This window comes from Rhinopithecus roxellana, chromosome 10 (genome assembly GCF_007565055.1).
Source record: "Rhinopithecus roxellana isolate Shanxi Qingling chromosome 10, ASM756505v1, whole genome shotgun sequence".
In the NCBI taxonomy this organism is placed as follows: domain Eukaryota; kingdom Metazoa; phylum Chordata; class Mammalia; order Primates; family Cercopithecidae; genus Rhinopithecus; species Rhinopithecus roxellana.
Genome location: NC_044558.1, coordinates 62,108,205 through 62,135,120, shown reverse-complemented (window position 1 = coordinate 62,135,120; position 26,916 = coordinate 62,108,205). Strand labels below are relative to the sequence as shown.

Below are 26,916 nucleotides of genomic sequence, written 5' to 3'. Positions count from 1 at the left end.
GTGGCCTTTTTTTTTTTTTTCCAATGTAGAGCTCCCCTCACCACCACCACAATTGCCTAGTTCACTCAGCCCCCACCTGAAGTGGTGCTCCAGATGCTCACCTTTGGGCTGCCTCTGTCCTGGGGGGCTGTTGCTTACATCCACATGATCCCTCCTCCTAAGCTTATACCAGGTGTCCCCTGATTCACCATGGTAATGTTAGTGGCAGCACAGCCCACGCCAACCCTTCCATGCAGAGACTTAGCAACCATGCCTGGCAACCATGGCAGCAGCCTCAGTGGAGGGGAGGGGTGCAGAGAGGGGAAAGAGTGTGTGTGTGGCAATGGTTCCTCGGGAAGAAGGGATAATTTGCCTCTGGAGAGGAATAGGTAAGAATAGAAGCTTGTTTGAGTCTCCCAAATTTTATCCCTTGTCTCTCCCTCAGCTTCATCCTCACACTGAGACTGACAGGTTGGGTTTTAGGGGGAAATCGGAGAAGTAAGAGTTCCCAATTAGTTTTCCACTATTGTACATGAAGCCCTTTGGGTCCAGACCCTTCCTTTTAAGGGGATGGGGAACAACCAGAAAGGTTGTTGTAGGGCAGAAATTGACTGACTGAGAAACAGCTCAACAAAACCAGGCCTCTGCTCCCTAACACAAACCTTTAGAGAGAATGCAAACATTCCCTGTCCCGTCCACCCTACCCCCCTTGATTCCACACACCTGCCAGCTGCACCGATGACTTGACTCGAAGGTGCTTCCTTCCACCCTAGGTCCCACTAGAATCCTGAGGCTTTTTAAAGCCTCTGCCTCCTCTCTAGGCAAATCTTCCTTAATGAGGGAATGTGACATAAGAGGCCATCTGTCCTTTCCACCATGTACTTACCCTCCCTGCACATAAATATACTCTAATTCTAATAACTTGGAAGCCTTCCTCCCCCAAGTTTGAGAATGTGCTGTGAGAGCTGTAAAGGGGTGAAGGCTGAAGCAGGGGCTCCTCCAACAGCCATGATGCAACACTGAAAGCTGAGCTCTGATGAGGGCCACCTTCTTTTTTTTTTTTTTTTAGGCGGAGTCTCGCTCTGTCGCCCAGACTGGAGTGCAGTGGCGCAATCTCGGCTCACTGCAAGCTCTGCCTCCCGGGTTCACGCCATTCTCCTGCCTCAGCCTCCCGAGTAGCTGGGACTACAGGCGCCCGCCACCTCGCCCGGCTAGTTTTTTGTATTTTTAGTAGAGACGGGGTTTCACCATGTTAGCCAGGATGGTCTTGATCTCCTGACCTCGTGATCCGCCCGTCTCGGCCTCCCAAAGTGCTTGGATTACAGGCTTGAGCCACTGCGCCCGGCCTTCTTTTTTTAAAATAAGCTTCCTCAGGTCGAATCTGATGAGGGCCTTGATGCTTTTCCCTGTGTTCCATCAGGAAGCCTAGTTTGGAGAACCCAGTATGCCGTGGCTGGAGGGTCATCAGAGGGGTTAGGCACTGTGGGGGAAGGGGCAAGCAATGACTCTGAAATTGCTCCTGGTTTGGATGGGAAACTATATCATACCTGCAAGGCAGGGGTGAGCTGGCACCCAAATTTAGCTCATACCGCAGTCTAGCAGTTCTGGTGTTGGGTGCTGACTGCTGTTTGGGTCTACATGGTTTCAGTACAGGGAATGGATCTGATGGAGTGACCAGTGCCCTGCTGTTCTCCCACCATCCAGCTCTGTCTCACCTTGGAAGAAAGGCAAGGGATTTGTAGTTTAAAGATAGTGCCAGCCGGGTGTGGTGGCTCACGCCTGTAATCCCAGCACTTTGGGAGGCTGTGGCAGGTGGATCACAAAGTCAGGAGTTCGCGACCAGCCTGGCCAATATGGGTGAAACTCCGTCTTTACTAAACAATACAAAAATTAGCCGGGTGTGGTGGCGCGTGCCTATAATCCCAGCTACTCAGGAGGCTGAGGCAGGAGAATCACTTGAACCTAAGAGGCGGAGGCTGCAGTGAGCTGAAATTGCACCATTGCACTCCAACCTGGGCAACATAGCGGGATTCCATCTCAAAAAAAAAAAAAAAAAAAAAAAAAAAAAAAATAGTGCCAACTCAGCAAAAGCCAAACAGTCCAACCTTCCTTAAGAAAAGCTAATAATGGTGGCAGGATTCTCTGCCCAAAGGAGACCCTCAAGTCTGCCTACTCCCAAGAGTAGACAGTTACAGGATTTTCCTTGGGTACCAGCCATGATTCAGGCAGAGAGGAAAGTGAGATAGAAAGGAGGAACCACAGGGAATAGGGTAAGAAGCAGTTATGAAAGAAGAATTAGAAGTAGGAATTCTACTGTAGCAGTAAAGACTGTTTGGGTTCAAATCCTAGCTCCATTTTTTACTAGCTATGTGGTCTTGGGTTAGTTACCCAGCCTCTCTGTGCCTCCATTTTTTAAAATCTGTAAAAAACTGGAATAGTGTCTACTATTGTTCTGAGGATTAGTTAATATATGTAAAGCCCTGAGAATGATGTCTGGCACACAGTTTGTGTGTGTGTGTGTGTGTGTGTGTACGTGTGTGTGCGCGTACACACGTTATTATTAATGACAAGTTGAAGAAGCCATATAAAGTAGAAAGGTAGTATCCATCAACTGTAAAAATCAAACACTGCAATACCATGAAGAGATTCCTGTCATTTAATTAGATTTGCCACAAAAAGCAATAACCTTAGCTAACCACGCTACCCTCCTCCTCCACCTAACCCCCATCTCCCTTCATATGCACAAACACAGGAACCCAAAGCCCCTCCTCCCCACAATCCTTCCCACTCACATTATGGGAAGAAATGTCACTAAATGGACTTAGCCTCCATATAGCATGGAACAGGTGAATAAAAATATATTTATGAAGAATTTTGTTGTGCTATCATCTTAGGGTTGAATCGGGGCCGAGATGGAGGCAGAGGCAAGTGAGGTCTGGGGATCTCTTAGAGATCAGAATTTGTCTGAGAGGCACAGAGCCTATAGTTCACCCAGAAAGGGAGCTATGTCTAAGAAGACACGGGCTAGAATTGGCTAGGCTGAAAGTTTTTTTCAAGTGTATGTGTGAGGGTAAGGGTAGCTATAAATCCATTCTCCTTCCTCCCCCTATACCTTCCCTAGCTCCCAGATAGAAGGGCAGGGGGCCCTGAGCAGGGAACAGAGTCACAATTTCCCCAAGTTTCATCTGATTCCCACAGAGCTTCCAGCAGGCAGTGAGTTGGGCATATCCCCTGGTGCTGCCTGACCCCTTCCCCCAGCTCAGGGCTTCTTCTCTCCACCTGTGAGCACCAGGGCCTGCAGGATGTCAGACAGTGATACAATTCCCTTGACCACATCATTTTCATCCACCACTACAAGTCGGTGAACCTGGCACAGAGCAACAAGGGAAAAAGGGAATGTTTAGTGCTGGCCTCAGGGGAAGCCCCTCTGCCCCTACTCTCCTTGCCAAACCCCACTCTCAAGGCTGCTCCCCTCAGCTCCTTTAGGGTTGCTGGCCTCCCTACCTCTGCTTCCACTAGCCTGTTGATGATGGTCTCCAGAGTCTCATGCAGGTAGCACTTGAGAACACCCTCAAAGTAATGTGATCGATGTTGCAGAGCTTTAGTCACAGACACATCTAGGTTGTTGTAAGTCTTTTCTGCTGCTAGATTCTGGGGAGACAGAGGAAGGAGATTGCAGGGAAGCAAGAGAGCCAGCCTCCAAACCCTGAACCCATCCAACCTCACCAGAGGGATTCAGGGCAATTGTCAGCCACAAGGCATACTCAACTCATTCAATTCCTTTTCAAATAGGATTTGAAAGCCTGGAAGCTTCTAAGATCCTTAGATCACAGAAGAGACTCCCTTCTCCCTCTCCATATTTAATAGCGCCCCCCCACCCTTCCCTACCTCCCAAACCCTCCACAATCACTCACGATAACATCAAACTTGGAGTAGATGTCCACCACACGCCCTAGGGGGACAGAGGCAGCTCAGTAAGGAGGATCTGGGGTCTAAAGCTCCCCCTACTCACAGAATCACCCTCCTGGCTAAGCTGAGGGGAAAGCAGATTTTCCCGGAGCCACCCTGACTTGCCTGGATCTTCCCTCCCTCTCTCACCCAATCTCTCACCCTTCTCATCCACCACTGGCAAGGCTGAGACTCGATGCTGTACAAAAATCCCCAGAGCCACATAGACGGGGGTGGTAGTGCGAACCATAGCAATATTGGCATAGGTGCCAATCTGTAGCTCTTCCAGAGACTTGGACATGAACTCTGGCTTGGGGAACTCAGTGATCTGAGGAAAGAACCATCAGCTTAATTTTCAAGGCACCCAAAGCCACCCTTGGATACCCCCTCCAACCCAGTATGTTAGAAATAAGGGCTGGGTGCGCCGGCTTATGCCTATAATCCCAGTACTTTGGGAGGCTGAGGGGGACATATTGCTTGAGCCCAGGAGTTCGAGACCAGCCTGGGCAACTTGGCAAAACCCCATCTCTATAAAAAATACCAAAAGATTAGCCAGGTGTGGTGGTACACACCTGTAGTCCCAGCTCTTCTGGGGGTTGAGACTGGGGGTCACCTGAGCCCAAGACGTTGGAGGCTGCAGTGAGCCATGATAGTGCCTCTGCACGCCAGCCTGGGCAACAGAGTAAGACCTTGTATCAAAATAAATTAATAAATAAACAAGAAGTGGGGCTGGATGCAGTGGCTCACACCTGTAATCCTAGCACTTTGGGAGGCTGAGGCAGGAGGATCACTTGAGCTCAGGAGTTCGACACTAGCCTGGGCAACACAGTGAGACCTTGTCTCTTTTTTCAATAAATAAATAAATAAACGAAAAAAGAGAAAAAAGAACTGGGCTGAGGAGCACTTACAAACAATTTGAGGAACTTCAGAATGCGCTTGTGGGTGAGGATATACAAAGTATTGCCTGATTCTGGGTCAATAACTGGCAGCCTGTGGATCTTGTTCCGAATTAATGAAGAGACAGCATCAAACAAGCTGTGGGAGGGTTGGAGATAATAAGTTCCACAGTGCTGGGGCTCAGGGTGAGTAAACAGCTCCATAAAGTGTATCACTAAACAGGGAAAACTAATGGTTAGGGAAGGGGGGCAGAGTACAGGCCAGACTTAGAGAGAGAGAGAGAGAAAGTGTGTAAGAGTGTGTGTGTGTGTGTGTGTCTTTTCTCTCTTCTTCCCCTTTCCCTGGGTGTCTAAGGCATTAGCTAGGCTGATGGCAAATCTCTTCCCCTTTTTGGACAGATGGATAACTGGAACTCACCTGGCATTAGGAGAAATGCAGACAAGCGGTTTAAAGGAATCCTGGAGGTACACCTCTGAAGGGAAAAGGGATGGGTCACAAAATACCACCACAGAAAAGCGTTTCCCAGAAACCCTCCATCCCTTTGTAACCTTTTACAACCCCAATTCTCTACATACCTCTCCAAGTTTCTATCTTGTGTTCTTCTAGCTCATAGATCTGTACCTGAAAGCAGAAGCAACAGAATTTGAGACCTGATCTCTCTGCTTCCTGAAGCCCTTGTGGCTTGCTGGGAGCAAAAGAAATGAGAATGAGGGACTTAGGGTAGGGAAAGTGATTTTGGTCATTGGGCTAAGGTTCCTTACCAAGGCTGATTTATAGTAGCGGTGCAGGATATTGATGAAATCAGTGATGGTCAGCATGCCTAGAGGACAAGACAAAGCCCTCAGTACTGCCTGAAGCTTGTCTCCCTGCCCAGCACAAGATGCAATAATAATGTGTTCCAGAAACTTTTGCTTACCCACAAAACTTTGCTTCTTACTATCCCATAAAGGGGCAGCTCGTACACCGTTAGTCACCAAAGCAAAAAAAGCTTTCTTCACCTGTAGCCAAGACAGTAATAATCATAAAGGCAAATCCACAGGGGCAGGACTATAAAAAAGAACAGTGTTTGGGCATGTTGGGTAAAACATGAGACTAACTTCACAGAAGGATAAGGATATTACCCTTAGGATGAGATAGGATGAGAAGTATTAAACCACAGGCTCCAAAGGGGGAAGGGAAAAGAGGATTCACCCACCTGCAGGGACGTATCAAATACAACCAATTTGGAGCTTGTGGGAATCAGGTCATAGCAGCGATGAGACTTCATGAAGGAAGTATACACGCTATTGTTGGATTCTGGGGTCTCTGCATAGGGTGGGATAGTTAGCAGCTTCCTTCCCCATAAAAACTCCCAATCAAAAGAGACAGAAAACAGAACAGTGTTCTAGTATCTCAAATATTTACAGCATGATTTTTTTTTATAAGGCCCCTTATCTGTCTTGTTCCTATTGTTTCCACAAAACCTGCATAAACCTCTTAGAAACCATTTCATCCAACCCCTATCTCCAGGTTAAGACTTTATCTATTGGTCCCTATAGGTAAAAGAAAGTTGACTAAAACATAAAGCCTATAGTATCTCTCTTTAACATGTTATAATCTAAAAATGTTTCTCATCTTTAATCTAAGCTTTCCCTTTCATATATTTAGCACATTTTCACTTTCCTCTTTTTTCAATGAAGTAAGCTGCTTAAAATTCTTCCAAGACTGTGCTGGGCATGGTGGCAAGCACCTGTAATCCCAGCTACTCAGGAAGTTGAGGCAGAGGATCACTTGAACCCAGGAGCTCAAGGACAGCCTGGGCAACACAGCGAACCCCTGTCTCAATTGAAAAAAAAGTTATTCTAAGACCTGCAAATGGGAAAGTCATGGTCCAAGTTGGGCCATTTCTCATTAACAGTAAGTTAGAGCCCAGTGCTCAATCAACCTGGCTCAAAACACCCTGATAGTCCATTCTGGGATCACCCTGTAAATCAGAAATCATCCCAGGAGATCCTGGGTAGTTTACCTTTTTCTATTCCTGTGATTTTAATTGCTCGCTCTAAACTAGGGAAGCAATCTCCCAAAATAATAGCTTGAATGTGCTATATACTATACTATGTGCACTTAAAAATATTACATTAGCCGGGCGCAGTGGCTCACGCCTGTAATCCCAGCACTTTGGGAAGCCAAGGTGGGTGGATCACGAGGTCAGGAGATCAAGACCATCCTGGCTAACATGGTGAAACCCCGTCTCTACTAAAAATACAAAATTAGCTAGGCGTGGTGGCGCATGCCTGTAATCCCAGCTACTCGGGAGGCTGAGGCAGGAGAATCGCTTGAACCCGGGAGGCAGAGGTTGCGGTAAGCCCAGATTGTAACACTACACTCCAGCCTAGGCAACAAGAGTGAAACTCCGTGTCAAAACAATAATAAATAAATAAATTACATTGGCTGGGCGTGGTGGTGCACGCCTGTAACCCAGCACTTTGGGAGGCCAAGGTAGGTGGGTCACCTGAAGTCAGGAGTTTGAGACCAGTCTGGCAACATGGCAAAACCCCATCTCTACTAAAAAAATACAAAAATTAGCCAGGCGTGGTGGCACGTGCCTGTAGTCACAACTACTCGGGGGGGCTGAGGCAGGAGAACTGCTTGAACCCACGAGGTGGAGGTTGCAGTGAGATGAGATTGTGCCTCTGCACTTCAGCCTGGGCGACAGAGTGAGACTCTGTCTCAAAAAAAAAAAAAAAAAAAAAAAAAAAAAAAATTACAAAATTTAATCCTTACAACAAATGTGTAAGTACTGTCCTCATGTTTCAGATGAGAAAATAGGTGTTGTTAAATAAACTGTTCAAGTTCACCCATTAATAAGTGGCAAGAAAGACTCAAACAAACCTAGATCTGATTCCAAACTTCATGCTCTTAAGTCTTTAATCAATTTGGTTTTTAATATTTAATTTTTAAACCAAAGTTATACAGACACACAGTTTAAACAGTCAAACAGTTTTACAAATTTTGTTAAGAAAAAAATGCAGTCGGCCGGGCGCGGTGGCTCAAGCCTGTAATCCCAGCACTTTGGGAGGCCGAGGCGGGTGGATCACGAGGTCAGGAGATCGAGACCCTCCTGGCTAACACGGTGAAACCCCGTCTCTACTAAAAAAGGCTCAAGCCTGTAATCCCAGCACTTTGGGAGGCCGAGACGGGCGGATCACGAGGTCAGGGGATCGAGACCATCCTCGCTAACACTGTGAAACCCCGTCTCTACTAAAAAAATACAAAAACTAGCCGGGCGAGGTGGCGGGCGCCTGTAGTCCCAGCTACTCGGGAGACTGAGGCAGGAGAATGGCGTGAACCCGGGAGGCGGAGCTTGCAGTGAGCTGAGATCCGGCCACTGCACTCCAGCTCGGGCGACAGAGCGAGACTCCGTCTCAAAAAAAAAAAAAAAAAAAAAAAAGAAACTAGCCGGGCGAGGTGGCGGGCGCCTGTAGTCCCAGCTACTCAGAGGCTGAGGCGGGAGAATGGCGGGAATCCGGGAGGTGGAGCTTGCAGTGAGCCAAGATTGTGCCACTGCACTCCAGCCTGGGCGACAGAGCGAGACTCCGTCTCAAAAAAAAAAAGAAAAAGAAAGAAAAAAAATGCAGTCCTTGCAACCCACCTTCCTGTACTACCCTTCCCCAGAGATGAGAACATCTATCTACCTCTTTTAGTTGATTATTTTGGTACTTAATTCTATGTCCTTAAATAACATGTTTGTATTGCTAGTTTCCGATTTTTTTTTTTTCATTTTGGGCCATTATTTATCATCTACCTACCAAAGAGAATTTCTAGTTCTCTCTCCTATTAGGGCTTTACCACAAACATGTACTTCCCATCCTCCCCATTCTTCAGGAGCTAAACCATAATGTTGGTTAGATCCGTATTTAAATCTTTTTTTTTTTTTTTTTTTTTTTTTTTTTTGAGAGGGAGTCTTGCTCCGTCACCCAGGCTGGAGTGCAGTGGCATGATCTCAGCTTACTACAACCTCGGTCTTCCAAGTTCAAACGATTCTCCTGCCTCAGCCTTGCGAGTAGCTGGGGTTACAGGCGTCCGCCTTCATGCCCGGCTAAATTTTGTATTTTAGTAGAGATGGGGTTTCACCATGTTGGCCAGGCTGATTTCGAACTCCTGACCTCATGTGATCCGCCCACTTCGGCCTCCCAAAGTGCTGGGATTACAGGCATGGGCACTGCACCCAGCCAGTATTCAAATCATTTTGACCGAATATTTATTATTCAGAGATAAGCCAAATAGTAAACTATGATTTTTTTTCTTCCTTTCACAACTTTGTTTTCTCGGGAGTTAATGTCTTGTCCTTTTGTTTGTTTAATTTTCTTTTCTTTTTTTTTTTTTTTGAGACGGAGTCTCGCTCTGTCGCCCAGGCTGGAGTGCAGTGGCCAGATCTCAGCTCACTGCAAGCTCCGCCTCCCGGGTTTACGCCATTCTCCTGCCTCAGCCTCCCAAGTAGCTGGGACTACAGGCGCCCGCCACCACGCCCAGCTAGTTTTTTGTATTTTTTAGTACAGACGGGGTTTCACTGTGTTAGCCAGGATGGTCTCGATCTCCTGATCTCGTGATCCGCCCGTCTCGGCCTCCCAAAGTGCTGGGATTACAGGCTTGAGCCACCGCGCCCGGCCTTCTATGTATAATTCTTATAACTAATCCAATCCCCAAATGCTTCACCAGTTGTTTAAATCTCCTTTCAAGAGGTTCAAAAGCATTAGATAGTTTATCAATTTAAACTACCCAAAGAAGTCTCGCTGGAGCCTTCTGACCTGCTCAAATCTGGGCTGGTTTATCTGGTGTGCACCGCTGTCATCCTGGGATCTTTCTTCATCACCATCCTGTGTACCCCTTTCACGTCTCTCCTCCACTGGTGCTCCTGTATCCTATATCGCATTTTCGTATTTTTTGATTACTCCCTTATTTTGGTGGAACACATCTTCCAGTACCTTCCTGAGAAAGGGTGCATGGGAGGTACATTTTTTTTGAGACTTTGCAGCCTGTAGATATCTTTATTCTACCCTCATCCTTGGATTTATAATTCGACTGAATAGAGAATCTGCAGGAAAGCTTGGAATGTATTTTCCTGCAGAATGTTGAAGGCATTCCTCCGCTGCCTGCTAGCTGCTGGTGTTGTTGAGAGGCAATTCTGACTCTTTTTGTATGTGACTTTTTTTTTTTCTCTCTGAAAACTCATAGGATCTTCTCTGTTTCCAGTGTTCTGAAATCTCAGGATGACTGTGCTTTGGGTGGGTCACTTTCATCCATTGTGCTGAATATTCAATGGGTCCTTTCAATATGAAAACTAATGTCCTCAAGTTCCAATAAATGTTCTTGAATTCGTTCCTCAATTATTTCCTTCCCTCTGTATTGCCATTTTTCTCTTTCTATGACTCCTATTTAGAAACTGGACCTCCTAGACTGATCCTTTAATGTTTGTTTGTTTTGTGGGTTGTTGAAATATTTCTTTTTTTTTTTAAAGAGACAGGCTTTCATTCTGTCACCCAGGTTGGTGTGCAATGGCGAGATCACAGCTCACTGCAGCCTTGACCTTCTGGGCTCAAGCAATTTTCCTGTCTCAGCCTCCTTAGTAGCTGGGACTACAAGTGCATGCCACTGTGCCTGGCTAATTTTTATTTTTTTTGTTGAGATAGGGTCTTGCTGTGTTGCTGAGCTGGTCTTGAACTCCTGGTCTCCCGCCTCAGTCTCCCAAAGTGCTGGGATTACAGGTATGAGCCACTGCACCTTCTCTCCTATTTTCTACTTTGTTGATTTTTAACTCTCCTTTCTAGGAAATTTCCTCATGTTGATTTTTGAAACCTCCAGCTGGGTTTAAATTTTTGCTATTATATATATATATATATTTTTTTTTTTTTTTGAGATGGAGTCTCGCTCTGTCTCCCTGGCTGGAGTGCAGTGGCCGGATCTCAGCTCACTGCAAGCTCCGCCTCCCAGGTTCACGCCATTCTCCTGCCTCAGCCTCCCGAGTAGCTGGGACTACAGGCGCCCGCCACCTCGCCCGGCTAGTTTTTTGTATTTTTTTAGTAGAGACGGGGTTTCAACCGTGTTAGCCAGGATGGTCTCGATCTCCTGACCTCGTGGATCCACCCGTCTCGGCCTCCCAAAGTGCTGGGATTACAGGCTTGAGCCACTGCGCCCGGCCTATATTTTTAATTTCCAAGATTTCCTTTTTCTTTTCGGAAAATTTCTTCTTTAAAAAATTGTATCCTATACTTGTTTCATGGTGGAAATATGGTTTTTCGTTGTTGCTTTTGTTTTCTTGAGACAGAGTTTCGCTCTTGTTGCCCAGGCTGGAATGCAATGGTGCAGTCTCAGCTCACTGCAACCTCCACCTCCTGGGTTCCAGCGATTCTCCTGTCTCAGCCTCCCGAGTATCTGGGATTACAGGTGCACACCACCACGCCCAGTTAATTTTTGTATTTTTAGTACAGACAAGGTTTCATCATATTGGTCAGGCTGGTCTCGAACTCCTGACCTCAGGTGATCTGCCTGCCTTGGCCTCCCAAAGTGCTGGGATTACAGGCGTGAGCCACCATGCCCGGCTGTTGTTTTCTTTAAAGATATACTACTTTCACAGGTGTTGAGAAATATGTTCCTTTACCTAAGATTATATTAATATTATTAAAGTTTTCTTCTCCCCTTTTCCTTCCAGTTGCTTTTTTCCTGTTTGTTTCTTCTGTGTGTATATGAGTTTGGGAGGGGCAGTTTGCTTTTTCACTTTTATTTATTTTTTTACCAGGGAGATACAGCCTTCAGAGTAAAACAAAGGTACATTCCAGGGTGCGGTGGGGGGCAGTTTGGATCATTTTTCACAGATCCTTTCTTTAGATGTTTGGTAATCCCTGGTTTAAAGGAGAACTTAAACCATAACTTAAGAGTGGAGGCTTTAAAGCCGAGTGGAAGCTCTAAGTGTGTAAGTGAGCCTTACTGACTGCAAATCATTTGGGTACGAAAACATTCAATACTTAAATATTTTAGAACTTCCCTTCAAGAGGATTTTGGAGAGAAGGATTATTCAATTTCATGCTTGGAGGGTGAAGTCTTTTCTGTCAGCGCTCTGGAAACTGAAAAGGAAAAGACGGCTGGAGGCTCAGCATCTAGTATAGTTCACTACATGCTCCTGTTTTCAGTGCAGTACTTCAGTCCTAAGCTGTGCCCGAGTCCCTGGCCAGATTTCCAGTCTTTGCCACAGGTGGGAGGTGGAGTTGTTCACTGTTGCTCACCCTATCACTCAATGGGATAGGGTATCTTGGGATCTGACTGTTTCTTAGACCTTAATGCTTCTTGGCTCTCACTGCTAGTTATAATTCTTCTCAGATCTAAGTCATTCATCACTCTTTCGTCTGCTTTTCAGCTTCCAAAAATTCATTGCTATGATCTCCTCTCCTGTTTTCCCTATGGTGTGTTTGTTTGTGTCTTTTTCTTTAAAAAAATTCCTTTATGATGGTTTTAGGGGACTTTTTGTGAATATATATTCAATGTACCATCTTTTTTTTTTTTTTTTTTGAGACAGAGTCTTGCTCTGTCACTCAAGCTGGAGTGCGGTGGTGTGATCTCCACTCACTGCAACCTCCTCCTCCTGAGTTCAAGCGATTCTCATGCCTCAGCCGCCCAAGTAGCTGCGATTACAGGTATGTGTCACCACGCCTGGCTAATTTTTATATTTTTAGTAGAGATGGGGTTTCACCATGTTGGCCAGGCTGGTCTCAAACTCTTGTTCTCAAGTGATCCACCCGCCTCAGCCTCCCAAAGTGCTGGGATTACAGGCATGAGCAGCCCAGTCTACCAATCTACCATCTTTAACTGGAAGCCTACCATTGTTATTTCAACTTGAGAATTCAGACTCCTAAGAAAATGTTTTTGGACACCAGTTGAAGATACATACACTACACTGATAGTTAAATACTATCATTCAGGCCACAGGCCCACAAATATATTGGATTTGGCTTTCTCGGTGCTTTTTTTTTTTTTTTTTTTTTTTTGAGACCAAGTCTCGCTCTGTCACCCAGGCTGGAGTGCAGTGGCACCATCTCGGCTCACTGCAACCTCCACCTCCCGGGTTCAAGCAATTCTCCTGCCTCAGCCTCCTGAGAAGCTAGGACTACAGGCGCCCACCACCATGCCCGGCTAATTTTTTGTATTTTTAGTAGAGACGGGGTTTCACCATGTTGGCCAGGATGGTCTTGATCTCCTGACCTCGTGATCCGCCTGCCTCGGCCTCCCAAAGTGTTGGGATTACAGGCGTGAGCCACAGGACCCGGCCTGTTTGTTTGTTTATAAATGAGACAGGATCTCACTCTCTGCCCAGGCTGGAGTGCAGTGGCACAATCACGGCTCACTGCAGCCTCAACCTCCTGGGCTCAAGCAATCCTCCCACCTCAGCCTCCCCAGCAGCTGTGACTAGAGGTGCACACCACCATGCCCGGCTAATTTTTAATTTTTTATAGAGACAGGGTCTCACTTATCCAGGCTGGTTTCAAACTCCTGAGCGCAAGTGATCCTCCTGCTTTGGCCTCTCAATGTGCTGGTGTTACGCTGTGCCCAGACTTATTTAAATCAAAAATTTTTAATCTAGAAATTTACATAAAAATCCAAATGTCTAGTGTCTTCAAAGTCAGAAGATCTGGCCAAAATAGGTCTTAATTGACCAGACCTAGATAGTTGTTGCCTTTTTTTTTTTTTTTTTTTGGGACAGAGTTTTACTCTTGTTGCCCAGGCTGGAGTGCAATGGCATGATCTTGGCTCACTGCAACAAAATCCACCTCCTGGGTTCAAGCAGTTCTCCTGCCTCAGCCTCCCAAGTAGCTGGGATTATAGGTGCCCACCACCAAGCTCGGCTAATGTTTTCTACTTAGTAGAGATGGGGTTCCACCATGTTGATCAGACTGGTCTGGAACTCCTGACCTCAGGTGATCCACCTGCCTCGGCCTCCCAATGTGGTGGGATTACAGGCGTAAGCCACCACACCCAGCTGCCTTAATTGTAATTTTTTTTTGAGACAGAGTCTTGCGCTGTCCCCCAGGCTGGGGTGTAGTGGCACGATCTCGGCTCACTGCAACCTTTGCCTCCCAGGTTCAAGCAATTCTCCTGCCTCAGCCTCCCAAGTAGCTGGGACTACAGGTGTGCGGCACCACGCCCGGCTAATATTTTTATTTTTATTTTTATTTTTTTTATTTTTTTATTTTTATTTTTTTTTGAGACGGAGTCTCGCTCTGTGGCCCAGGCTGGAGTGCAGTGGCCGGATCTCAGCTCACTGCAAGCTCCGCCTCCCGGGTTTACGCCATTCTCCTGCCTCAGCCTCCCGAGTAGCTGGGACTACAGGCGCCCGCCACCTCGCCCAGCTAGCTTTTGTGTTTTTTTAGTAGAGACGGGGTTTCACCATGTTAGCCAGGATGGTCTCGATCTCCTGACCTCGTGATCCGCCCGTCTCGGCCTCCCAAAGTGCTGGGATTACAGGCTTGAGCCACCGCGCCCGGCCATATTTTTATTTTTAGTAGAGACGGGGTTTCACCATGTTGGCCAGGCTGGTCTTCAACTCCTGACCTCAGGTGATCCACCCGCCTTGGCCTCCCAAAGTGCTGGGAATACAGTCATGAATCACCATGGCCAGTCTAGTTGTCACCTTCTTTTAGATGCAACACAAGATCTACAGGTTGTCATAATCATATGTAGTTCACTTCACTGCTTGGTCCATGTAGGCAATTTGAGTTTCACGTTTCTGCCTTGGTGCTAATGCAAATGTACTCAAAAACATAAAATAGGCACTGGCCGGCACTGGAACTGTCTTCCTTGTGCTCTGGATTTTAGAGGTTTAGTGCTTCTATTACTAGATTAGTTCTAACAGCCTTTTTCTAATTTAATTTAATTTTTTTTTTTCTGAGATGGAGTTTCACTCTTGGCACGATCTTGGCTCACTGCAATTTCTGCCTCTGCGGTTCAGGCAATTCTGCCTCAGCCACCCAAGTAGCTGGGATTACAAGCATGCGCCACCACACCTGGCTAATTTTGTATTTTTAGTAGAGATAGGGTTTAACCAGGTTGGTCAGGCTAGTCTCAAACTCCTGAGCTCAAGTGATCCACCTGTCTCGGCCTCCCAAAGTGCTGGGATTACAGGAGTAAGGCACAGCGCCCAGCCCTTTGCATAATTTTTTGTGTACACTCAATGGCTTTAGTGAGCTTGCTGGGTGATAAAATCCTGGTGGCACTGTTTCTGGACTACACAGAAAATACCCAGGACTTCTAAAACATGGTTAGCCAGCCCAGAGCTGCCTATGGAAGTTTTCCCTGTACCTCAGAAGTTTCTCTCAAGTGGTTTGATAATTGAAGATATTAACCATCCCCAATCTGCCCAAGATTTATTCCTGGGTGATCTCGCCAAACTACTGTCACTGATTTTTGTGGTTTGGCACATTATCTGGCCCTGCTTTGACTTTCCCAGGGGAGAGATTCAAAAGCATTGTTGAAGACATTGTTAGGGTCAGGCTATTGTTTCCATGCCCACTTTCCTTTCTTCAGTAAACTTACCTTGAGGATGCTCATTTTCCAGAGCTGGGGAGCTATCTGAAGAAATGACCTGGAGAAACAAGAAAACAGATTCAGCTTAACCTGGTTCCATCCATTTTAGCCTAGCAACATTAGGGGAAGGGTTGGTGAACAAATAATGACTTTCTTTAAAGCACTATAAAGCCACCACCTCCCCCAACCCTGTTTTTTCTTTTCTGTTTCTGAGACAGGGTCCCGCTCTGTCACCCAGACTGGAGTGCAGTGGTGTGATCACAGCTCACTTCAGCCTTGACCTCCTCGGGGTCAGGTGATCCTCTCTCACTTCAGCCTCCTGAGTAGCTGGGACTACAGGCGCATGCCACTATACCCAGCTAATTTTTGTATTTTTAGTAGAGATGGAGTTTCGCCATGTTGCCCAGGCTGGTCTTGAACTCCTGGGCTCAAGTGATTGCCCTCCTTGGCCTCTCAAAGCACTATGATTACAGGCACGAGTTACTGCACCCAGCCTTATAAGGCTCTTCAGAAATAATGATCTCATTTAATCTTCGTAACAACCCTGAGGTAAATACTATTATTAGCCTTATTTTCACAGATTATGTCTCTGAGAGTCAAGAGACATTAAGCAAGCTGTCCAAGGTCACATGGCTGATAAGGAGTGGAGGTGGCATTCAAACACCTATCTTCTGGTTCCAGAGCTTGTGGTCTGCTTTTTTGTAACATCAAAATTTTAATAAATAACATACATGAAAAAACAAAAAATTTTAAAACTACTTATACCTAAGAAAATAATTTATTATAACTGATGAAGAGTTTGGTTATCTTGGCAGTGTTCATTTTTGTAAATTTGTTTGTTTGTTTGTTTTGTTTTGAGGCAGAGTCGCGCTCTGTTGCCCAGGCTAGAGTGCAGTGGCGTGATCTTGGCTCACTGCAACTGCCTCCTCCTGGGTTCAAGCGATTCTTGTGCCTCAGCCTCCTGAGAGCTGGGATTACAGGCGTGTGCCACCACACCCACCTCATTTTCATATTTGTAACAGAGACAGCGTTTTTACCATGTTGGCCAGGCTGTTCTCAAACTCCTGACCTCAACTGATCTGCCCGCCTCGGTCTCACAAAGTGCTGGGATTACAGGCATCAGCCACCACAACCAGCCATTTTTATAAAATTTTTGAATGTATTTATTCCATTCTGATGAAATTCTACCTCTCTGGAATCACAGAAGAGAAGAAACCAATACTGCTACAATATTGTGCCTTCCAGAAATGCTTCTATCCACTTCTGACCGGAATGAGCATTATCTGCAAAGCTCATGTTCTTGTACACTATACCGCCTAATGAAACATTAGGTCTTAAAAGCTAAGACTAAAGATCTGAGCTTAGGGCTAACCCCTACAAGATTCTCACAGATCCACTTTATTAAAACATGGAAGCCAGAGAGATAGCATTGTCTTCCCCCAAACACAGACACTAACTAAGCATATTTGTAGGCACTAGAACCACAGACATTGGTTCTATCATTGTCTACCTCCATGGTAGAGAGAGGGCCACAACTGGGGAGGATCCCTGTAGCTGACTGTTAGCCAGTCAAAGCCTGAATGACTGAGAGGTGGGTAAGGAACATGAATGTTCTGAAACTGGGGACTCGAGTCCACTCAGCACCCTTGTCAGTCAAACAAAGGCTGCTATAGCCAGGGGATGCTGGTTTTCCAAGTTTCCCTTCCCAAGACAGTCTGAGATTAGAGTGCTTTGACTACACAAAACTTAGAACCACTTCTGTGCTCCCTCAAGTGGGAACATTTGGAAATGCCGTTGTTATTTAGGAACCCAGAAGGGATCACAACAATTTTCATCTGCTAGCCTCAACAGTCTTGGCTCCACTTTCTCTGGGTGATATCTCCAAAATAACTTAAAACCATACTTCATCCCCACAGCTTCTGTAGTAACATGACATTAAAAACTTCAACCTGGGAGGTTGGCTGAACTTCCTAAACCAGGGAAGTTTACGACAGCCCTAAACTTTTCTCCCTTAATGGGCTAGGGGAGAGTGCAGGGAGTAAGGGGGATAATCTCCCTCTCTTCCCTCTGGACTGCATAAGACTGTCAGCGTGGCCTGCCATTTTGGCAGGACTATCAGAACAACAGCCTCATCACTTGTAAGTAGGAGAGAGGGCTACGATAAAGATAGACACATGATATATCAGAGTCTCACAAAGATCTACACAAAGGCACAAAAACAGCTACTTCTGTAGAATTTACCCATCATATGATACATATTGTACTGTGCGATACTTGTTTTGTCCATTATCTATCCAAACAGATTATAAATTCCTGGAAACCTAGAACTATCTTATACTGTGTATCCCCCATACCACCAAGCACAGGATTTTGCATATAATTCACAGTTGTTTTGTTTTTTAATTCTCAAAGAATGATGCACACTGATATGAACAGATATGCCTAAGACTAAGTTACAGAGGGAGGAAAGAAACATATAGCTAACTAGAGATACAGCTACCAACATAACAGAGTCAAACACAACTGAATATGTGACTTTTTTTTTTTTTTGAGACAGTCTCGCTGTGTCGTGTTGCCCAGGCTGGAGTGCAGTGGCGTGATCTTGGCTCGCTGTAATCTCCGCCGCCCGGGTTCAAGCGATTCTCCTGCCTCAGCCTCCCAAGTAGCTGGGACTACAGGCGCCTGCCACCATGCCCAGCTGAGTTTTTTTGTATTTTTAGTAGAGATGGGGTTTCACTATGTTGGCCAGGCTGGTCCTTTTTTTTTTTTTTTTTTTTGAGATGGAGTCTCGCTCTGTCGCCCAGGCTGGAGTGCAGTGGCGTGATATCCCCTCACTGCAAACTCCGCCTCCAAGGTTCACGCCATTCTCTTGCTTCAGCCTCCCGAGTAGCTGGGACTACAGGTGCCTGCCACCACGCCTGGCTAATTTTTTGTATTTTTTAGTAGAGACAGGGTTTCACTGTGTTAGCCAGGATGGTCTTGATCTCCTGACCTCTTGATCCGCCCACCTCGGTCTCCCAAACTGCTGGGATTACAGGCGTGAGCCACTGTGCCCGGCCAGCCAAGCTGGTCTTAAACTCCTGACCTTTTGATCTGCCCGCCTCGGCCTCCCAAAGTGCTGGGATTACAGGCATGAGCCACGGAGCCCGACAATGACTTTTAACTTTCTGCCTGTTTCACCATATCAGAGGGGGAATTATGTAGTTACATCTACTTCTACTTTTTTTTTTTTTTTTTTGAGACAGGGTGTCACTCTGTCATCCAGGCTGGAGTGCAGTGGCACGATCACAGATCACTGTATCTTCAACTTCCCCAGCTCAAGCAATCCTTCGACTTCTGCCTCCTGGGCTGCTGGGACTACAGGCACACACCAATAAGCCCAGCTACTTATTGTATTTTTTTGTAGAGATGGGGTCTCGCTATGTTGACCAGGCTGGTCTTGAGCTCCTGGGCTCAAGCGATCCGCCCACCTTGGCCTCCCAAAGTTCTGAGATTACAGGCATAAGCCACTGTGCCTGGCCTTTCTACTTTTAATAACATAGGGGACCTGAGAAAGTACAACTGTACCACGTAAGTACAAAATATTACAGAGACACAGTCTACATCTGACAAATAGACTCGCAATTTCTTCCAAACTTCTGATCTACATTTCCAATTATTTGTTTGACAACCATAGATGTCACAGAGACTCCTCAAATGCTTCAATACGAAACAAAACATTTGTCCCTCCAATCCTATTATTCTCGCTGTAGTTCCCATCTTGTTTTTTTGTTTTGTACAGCTGTCTTCTTACCAGTTATCAGCTAAGCTGGTATGTTAGAAATGCCTCAGATCCATCTCTCTCATTGCCAATTTTACAGCCTTAATTTAGGCTTTTACCTCTCACTTCTGCAAGACTGTTTAAATTGGGGTCCTTGGCCCAAATCTATCTGCTCTTCAATTTGTCTTTCATGCTTTCACCAAAGTATCTCAGGTTTGGAAGGGGCTTTCATCTCCATTAACAAGAAACTTTACTTTCCGAAGTAGCTCAGTCCATGTACAGAAAGCTGCTATGAACATTCCTAAAAGACATTCACTGACTTGCTCATAAATCTTCCATGGGTCCCCTATTACAAAACAAAGTTCAAATTTAGCATGGTGTGTAATACCTTCGACCTGATCTTAGCCTACTTTTCCAGTCTTTTCTCTCACTGTGACCAAAATCCAAAGCCAGCAACATCAAGCCGCTGGCTCACCCCCAATTCTCCACATCCCCCAGTTTCAGTGCCCTTGCTCTCAATTTGCAGTGCCCTCTCCTAGGTCCAAAGTAATTTTTCTCTCAACTATTCTGTCACAGTCCTTTGTTTTCATATTAATGACAGCGTTTATTATAGTCTACCTTTAAATAACAGCTGTTGCTGGCTTGCCCTCACCCTTACTCCAGTTAGGCTGAACATTTTCAAAGCAGGAGTTTTCTTTCTTTTCTTTTTTTCTGGAGACAGGATCTCGCTGTGTCACTCAGAGTGGAGTGCAGTGGCATGATCTCAGCTAACTCCAGCCTCCAGTCCTCCCACCTGAGCCTGCAGAGTAGCTGGGACTACAGGTATGCACCACCACCATCATGCCTGGGTAATTTTTGTGTTTTTGTTTTTGTCAAGACAGGGTTTCATCATGTTGCCCAGACTGGTGCTGAACTCCTGAGCTCAAGCAATCCACTTGGCTTAGCCTCCCAAAGTACTGGCATTACAGGCGTGAGCCACCACACCTGGCTGTTTTCTTTTTCCTCTTTTTAACTTCCACCCCACAGCCTAATCCAGTACATAAAGTGTGAAGGCTAAATTAGAAAATCTACATAAAAATGCTCTGTAAACCATAATACACTCACAAGTAAGTAGAATATGACATGTTATTTTAAATTTAATGGAATTAGACTCCTTATTTTTGTTCAAGATTATCTTGATTAGTCAGAACTGGCTTCCTTGCCTGCGAATTTAGTACTTTGGTCGGTTTTCTTTTCGAAAACCTGAAAGAAACAACCTCTCTGTGGGCAGAAGAAAGGGTGTGGCAAAGAATTACTCTGGGCATGTAATCCAAAGCAAAGTGAACTTGCATTCCTTTCATAACTACAGTAGCAAATGATAAAAACCAAGATGGGAAGAGTTACTCTGCCTGAAAGAAGACACATGGTTAAAAACTGTGGAGAGGGAAGTGTATGGGAGGGGTTACAGAGCGCTAGAAAAAGACTCCTGAGAATGAGGGTGGGTGCAAACATGTAGCACGCAACCCGCGGCATCTGTGGGAGGGTGACAGGGCCCTGCCACAATTGGTCAATGCCTGCTCGCCAAGAATGAGCTATGCCAAAACTCCTCCTTAGAGTCGCAGAGCGGGCCATGACCTAAACTTGTCCAGGGACACATCGGCCTCTAACACTGCAAGTTTTCCTCTTTCAAGCAAACCTCAATTCTCGGTCTTATTGAGGGAATGTGACTTCACTGGATGCAGTATAAAGATCTTCAGATGTCCTCCTGCCAGGGATTGCAGGGATCACAGAAAGACCACAGAGGTCCAGCAGCTACCTACAAGCGGAGATCCCTCTGGACGTCCCCTGCCTCACCCAGCAAAGCCGGATCACAACCCTGCGCTCTCAAACCTCTAAAAGGGCTTGAGGTGCTAAGAGGAAAGGAGGCCCGAGATTGCCACGGCATACGTGGGCTCCAAGGAGGGCCAGGAGTCACTGCCTGCTTGGGCTAAGGGTACCGCGTACGGAAAGGCGGCGGGGGCGCGGCCCAGTCCTAGGAGATGCGCCCAACGAAGAAGCGGAGGGACACGGTCACGGGATAGGGCAGACACCCGGCTGCTTTTTGTTTGCTAGACACCAGCGCCAACCCCTGCCCGGCCCTCCCGGTCTCCTAAGGGGGGGTCTTAGGCTCTACAGCGCCCCCGACCGCCCTCCTGCGCTCCTCACCGTCTCCATTGCAAGAGGCGCCGGCTTGGTTTTCTCGCTTTAGGAAACTCTTGGGGAAGGCCCCGCCCCACATCCGGTGCGGCGACGCCACTTCCGCCCACGTCATGGCAGTCGCCAGACTACGGCGGAAGGCGGGTAACCCACCCTTCCGGCGGTGGCGGGCCTCGGTAACCGCCCTCCCCCGGGTCCTCTCTGACCGCACGGATCCGGCTGACGGCGAGGGTCACGGGACGGAGCCGCTTGTATTTAAAATGTTCTTTTTTTATTTGTCGTTTAAAAACAAACTTGGAAGAAGCAAAATCCAAAACTTGCCCTTTGCCTCTCGCAACATAAATTATGTACAGTTCAGAATGATCGCTGATACAAAACATGCCAAGGACAGGGGCGCTGAGGGTGGAGGGAGAGAGGGCGCTTTAAAAAAGGGAACCATTTCATCCGTTGTTACGAAGGACCAACCTTGCTGTACAGGATACACACAACACAAAATAAAGTCTTCACGGGATTCACACTTGTCAGCGATTTATTTTTTAAAAAGGGGGAGGGTCCTGGAGGTGAGGGGAGAAGACTGTAAAGGGGAAAACTGAAAATTGAGTATGTGCGAGTGTAAACCAACCCAAAATACAAACACGGGGGGGTGGGGGATTCTGATGCAATTATACAGGCAGGGTACTTAAAAAAAAACCAACCAAAATTCCAACCTTGTAGCTTGGGTCTGAGTTATAGTTTATATAAAAATTAAAAACTGTATAAGGTTTCTTCACTAAATTCTACAGGACTATCGGATACCTAGCATATGCTTACAAAGTCTTCCCCATCCCCTTTTCCCAATTCCAGGGCCCAAGCCCCAAACACAGCCTGACTCACGGGAGCCAATCTCCCCCTCCCTGTAGCCCAGACCTATTGCTCTCCGAAAAGGAACATCAAGGGCTGTGGCTTTGAGGGCTGCAGCCCAGTCTTCCTACTGTCTGATTTAATTACAGCGGTTCCTGTGGGAGTGGGGGGTGTTACTCTCTTAAACATTTGCAGCTTGAAACAGTTGAGGAAGCAGCTTTAACAAAAAAAAAAAAAAAAAAAAAAAAAAATCTCCCTACCCCCAACAATCCACAACTCCCCAAATTCAAAACAAAACAAAAACAAACCTAAAATCACAACAGCCACCAAGCTCCCCCTCCAGCAGGCCCGCCCGTCCACCACCACCAAGCCCACCCCTACACTCCAGACATCTGATTCTTGAAAATATTAATTACAAAATGCCCTTTGCCCACAGCCCCTAGAAGAGAACTGCATATAAGCTTCATCTTCATCCCCACGGTTCCCTACCAGAGAGGGGTTTGGGGTGTCACCCACCCCTTACCTACCCCCACCCCCAGGAAGAGGTTAAACTGCAGCACAAGCTTGGGCAGAAAGGGGAAGGAAAGGGAGGCAAGGAACCCATCACCCTCTGGCTCCCCCTGGGGTCAGCTCTCTTTTGTGCGTTATAACATAGTCCAACTATACAACAGGGGGTGGGAATTGCCCAGCCTCTATACCCCCATCTTACAGCAGTCACAGCCAGGGGGTGGGGAGTGGGGTGGGGGGTGAGGAAAAGGGCGGTAGGTTGGGTAATGGAGGGGGCCCCCCCACAAGGGGAGCTCCATGTGTCCGCCCCACACCCCCCTACCATTTATAAACTGGTTTTGTAAAAAGAAAATAGATATATTTATATAGAATATATAAAGCACAAAAATTAGTAGTTTTACATTTGCTCTCCCCGGGGGTGGGGGGAGAGGGGAGGGTTCTCACCTCCAGCCGGCTCCCCCATGCCCCACAAGACTATGTACAATCCCATGTATAAATAGATAAATACCCCCCACCCTCCCCTCGCTGACACTAAGCTCCCCACCCCCACATCACCACCCCTTCCCACCAGACCAGCAGCAGTTTGGTGACTGAGGGAAAGTGGGAGCTCCGGGCCACACCCTGCCTCATTAGGTATGGGCATGCCACTCAGGGATAGCCCTCACCCTACCCCCCACCCAACCCGTCCAGGGGCTGGAGGGCAAACAGGCTTATGATGGGGTTGGGAAAACAGGAGAGAGATATCCTGGTCCTAGGTTTAGCCCCCTCCTGCCCCCATGTCCAGATGGAGAAGGAAGTCCTAGAGCAACTAGGGGCCAGTCATCCCCAATCTTCATCATCATTTGCCTCAACCACCATCCCATGCCCATAATTAAAAACAAAGATGGATTTTTTGTTGTTGTTTTTCTTCCTCCTCCTACCCCCTCTTCCACCCACTCAGAAGAGGGCAGTGAGGTGGGGGAGAGGGTTGGGGCAGTAGGGGGCTTGGAGAGGGTCTCACATTTCAAAACAGCAAAAAATCCAACACTTAAATGAGGTAGGTGTGGGTGCGGGGTCTCCTTGCCCGGCTTGCCCAGCTTGCCTTCCTAGGCAGCTGGGCGCCTCTTTCCCGTTCATGTTGCATTTGTCAGAGTGGAAAACAAGGAAACACAACCCATAGAGAGACAGAAACACAGAGGAAAAGAGGGAAACAGACAGATCAAGAGGGAGGGGGATGGGGGTGAGGGTGGGGGCAGGACCCGGCAGGCAGGGCCAGGTGTGGGACCCGGCCTTTGGGATTGTCAAGCTTAGTCAAGTCTCTTTGCAGCCTTGAGTTGGGCCAGAGAGGTCAGTGGGAGCAGCAGGGCTGTGAGGCCCGGCCACACATCCTCTTCCCCCACCCTGCTGCCTCCCAGATGCTTCTGGGTAGTTCCCGGCCCATATCCCCCTCAAACCTGAGATGCCCAATGGCTGCTTCTGTCTGGCCCCTCCTGGAGCTGGGGGCAGAGATGCCAGCCTGAGGGCCGGTGGTGGGGAAGAGGGTTGTCCCTGGTGCCCAGGGTGGGCTTGGCCTAGGGCCCTCTGCCCCAGCCTCCTGCTCCAGGGGCTCCGGTCAGCCGGCAGCCCCAGCCCTGGGTCCTGGCTCTGGCTGCTACCTCTCTTCCCCCTCAACCCTTTCAGGGAAGAGGTTGTGGGTAGGGGGACTCCCCTGCCTGGTAGCCTCAAAGCTTCTTAGTTCATCCATTTCCGACAATTCCAGGCTCCACAGTGGCAGGGGATCTTGTGCTGATCGTCCTCAAAATCAAACTGATAGTCATAGGTTAGCTGAAAAGAGAAGAGGGCAGAATCAATGCTAGCCCCCAAAGGAAGAAGGGAGGGCAGAGAAGATATGATCTGAGGTGCCCAGCCTAGGAACCCACATTTAGGGAATGGCAGAGAAGGGGTGAAAGGAGGAGGAGTAGCTGCTTTGTCACTCACTCAGGATACTTCCTCTCACCTCCTCTCCTTTGGGGATTCGCCGGCTGGAGATGATGATGATTTTGTCCTCTTTGTCAAATGTCACGACTTCAGCCACACAGTTAGGGGCACAGGAATGGTTAATGTACCTGGGTAGAGGGACAGAGTCAGGGATGTCAGGCAACTAACTTGCGAAAATTTTGATTCCTTGTCGTCTATCCCCCAGAGTGCTACTCAGGGACCATTAAATCCCTCCTTCCTCGTCATCTCTCACCTGGCAGGGCCGCCGGTCAACGTAGCATCAATCACATGTTCATTGTTTATTCGGAACATGTAGATGCCTCGATTCTAGAAAGGCAGAGGTTGCAGAAGAAGGGACAAGAGTATCAGAGAGTGGGATCAGGTAGGAGACTCAGGCAGTGGGCTTCTGTTGCATGTTCTTCATTTCTCCTGCCTTTCCCTTCCCCACCACAGCTTTCCTCCTGCTCTCCTGCGACCAATCCTGACCCTTGCTCCTTGGTTGAGTGCGGACTATGCACCACAATGGCCCCTCTGTCAGCTTATACCTGCTCTTCGTAGATTTTCTCCCGCCGGTTGGCCACCTCGTTCCGAATGATGGTGCCAATGTACTCGATAACCATTGTGTGCTTTTCTAGGTCCTTGGCTGCATAGAGCCCCAGGCCCTGGATGCGGGAGCGAGCCAGGTACACATTGTTCTTCCATTCGGTGCGCAGCCGCCGGTACTGAGATGACTTGGAGTGCACAAACTGCTTGCTGTACGGGGTGTTGGTCTCGCCTGTGAAGGTGCTCTGATATGCCTTAGACATGCTGGTGCTGTTCAGGGTATGGGGCCTGGGAGGTGATACAATCCATGACAAGACAGCTCGCCCTCAGACCAAGTACATACCACCCACCTCCTCCACCACCTCCTGGGATGTGCAACACATCAGTTAGGGGCGTGTGCTGCTGGCAAGCACTGGAAGTGCAGCCTTGGGAAAGGAGTAGAGGCAACTGGGTCTCAGCTCTGGTGAGGAAGCAACTAGCTATAGGGACCCTTCTGACACCCTGGGTGGGACAGAGAGCCCAGGGTGAGGGGTGAAGTGTGGAGGGAGATGGGGGGCACCAATTCCCCTACACTGAGCCTGCTCTCCCATCTCCCACTTCCTACCACTCTCCTGCCAAACCATTCTCAAGGCCATGCTCCTCTGGGAAGTTTTCCGCGAGCAGCCCAGGCCTAGAATTTAAGCTGATGGTTTGCTTGAATGTCTGAATGCTACCTCCTGCACATACTGGAGGCCCTGAAAATGGGGACTGTGCCTACCACGCTAGGCTAGATTTGAATTAAAACTGGCTGTGAACTCACAGCCTAAAGGTGGTATCCTTTTTTCGGATTGTCCCCTTCTCTGACATAACATTGGGCTCTGTGCAGATGGCTCAGTGCAGGGGAATGACGGCTGCCTGGCAGGATACCTTTTACCACCCTAGGGTACCAGCCAAATTCTTGCCATCCCAGAGCAGTGGTTTTCAAATGTTTCTGGTTCTTTTTCATTTAGCAGAAATCTTTGCTTTTTTCTTTAACAAAATGTTGACTGGAACTCCAATACATAAACTAGATGACAATGGAGCTCTTCTGGTTTAATCCAATTTGGGGAAGGAAGAGATATGCATGGGAAGGCCAAGTTCAACCCATCAGTTTATGTGATCGAGAACTTTTTGGAACACATGCACTCACAGTTTGAAAACCACCATTGCAGGGCATCAAGGACAAGGTTGGCTAGGGATAGAGAGTCTCTGACACTCTACGACAGCCTAGGAGCCACCAAAGACCTTCAAGAAAGCCCTGCTACCACAGATTCTGCCTCCCTCTACCCAGGGACTAAGGTCCCTGGTACACAGAAAGAACAAGGACCCACAGAAGTAAGGATCTGGTCCCAGCTGTGTGACCTTTGCCTAGTCATTTAATCTTTCTGGGTCTCAGTTTTCTCAGCTGTAAAATGGGGGTCATACCACCTGCCCTACCTACCTCATAAGGTTGTTGTGAGGATCAAATGAGATAATGGATGTGAAAACGCTTTGAAAAAAAAAGTATAAAGTGCTATACAAATGTAAGGTTTTATTATTTTTCTATTATATCTCTAACTATTTATTTTTGACACCAACACTCACGGGGAAGGGAAGGTGACCCTAGCACTCATGGGGTATCTGAGGTTTGGGAGAATCACAGGCCCTCCCACTGGAAGTAAAACAGGAGAGGAAAAAGGTGACCAGGTCCCTCATATATTTCATAAAATTTCACCAGTTTACCCATTACCTCCCCAGGGTGC

At 47.3% G+C, this 26,916-nt stretch overlaps 2 protein-coding genes across 6 annotated transcripts in view; both read right to left on the bottom strand.

Moving 5' to 3' along the window:
* Positions 1-2,617: 2,617 nt before the first annotated feature.
* Positions 2,618-21,412, bottom strand: PRKAG1 (protein kinase AMP-activated non-catalytic subunit gamma 1). 2 transcript variants are annotated; one of them, XM_010385418.2, is made up of 12 exons: positions 21,320-21,412; positions 15,385-15,433; positions 6,020-6,129; positions 5,741-5,822; positions 5,586-5,644; positions 5,400-5,445; positions 5,242-5,296; positions 4,836-4,962; positions 4,090-4,255; positions 3,894-3,931; positions 3,484-3,630; positions 2,618-3,346 (listed from the first exon to the last, which is right to left on the bottom strand). In XM_010385418.2, the coding sequence occupies exons 1-12, from the start codon at positions 21,326-21,328 to the stop codon at positions 3,239-3,241; spliced, it is 996 nt and encodes a 331-aa protein (XP_010383720.1). In that variant the 5' UTR covers positions 21,329-21,412; the 3' UTR covers positions 2,618-3,238. The 2 variants fall into 2 exon arrangements, with proteins under 2 accessions (XP_010383720.1, XP_010383722.1); XM_010385420.2 differs by lacking the exon at positions 6,020-6,129 and having other exon boundaries at positions 21,320-21,391.
* A 147-nt stretch (positions 21,413-21,559) lies between these two features.
* Positions 21,560-26,916, bottom strand: part of KMT2D (lysine methyltransferase 2D) — a 42,546-nt gene continuing 37,189 nt past the window's right edge. For all 4 annotated transcript variants that reach the window (XM_010385416.2, XM_030939632.1, XM_030939631.1 and 1 more), the window contains exons 52-55: positions 25,159-25,444; positions 24,867-24,940; positions 24,633-24,741; positions 21,560-24,460 (exon numbers count right to left, since the gene is read on the bottom strand). In XM_010385416.2, the coding sequence (XP_010383718.2) occupies positions 24,368-24,460; positions 24,633-24,741; positions 24,867-24,940; positions 25,159-25,444 (562 nt within the window). In that variant the 3' untranslated portion in view covers positions 21,560-24,367. The remainder of the gene's footprint in view (positions 24,461-24,632; positions 24,742-24,866; positions 24,941-25,158; positions 25,445-26,916) is intronic.

Coding starts and splice junctions, on each gene's coding strand:
- PRKAG1 (XM_010385418.2), bottom strand. Junction 6,130..15,384: donor GGAAAATGAGCATCCTCAAG/GTAAGTTTACTG, acceptor CACCCTATGCAG/AGACCCCAGAATCCAACAAT. Junction 5,297..5,399: donor CAAGATAGAAACTTGGAGAG/GTATGTAGAGAA, acceptor TTTTCCCTTCAG/AGGTGTACCTCCAGGATTCC.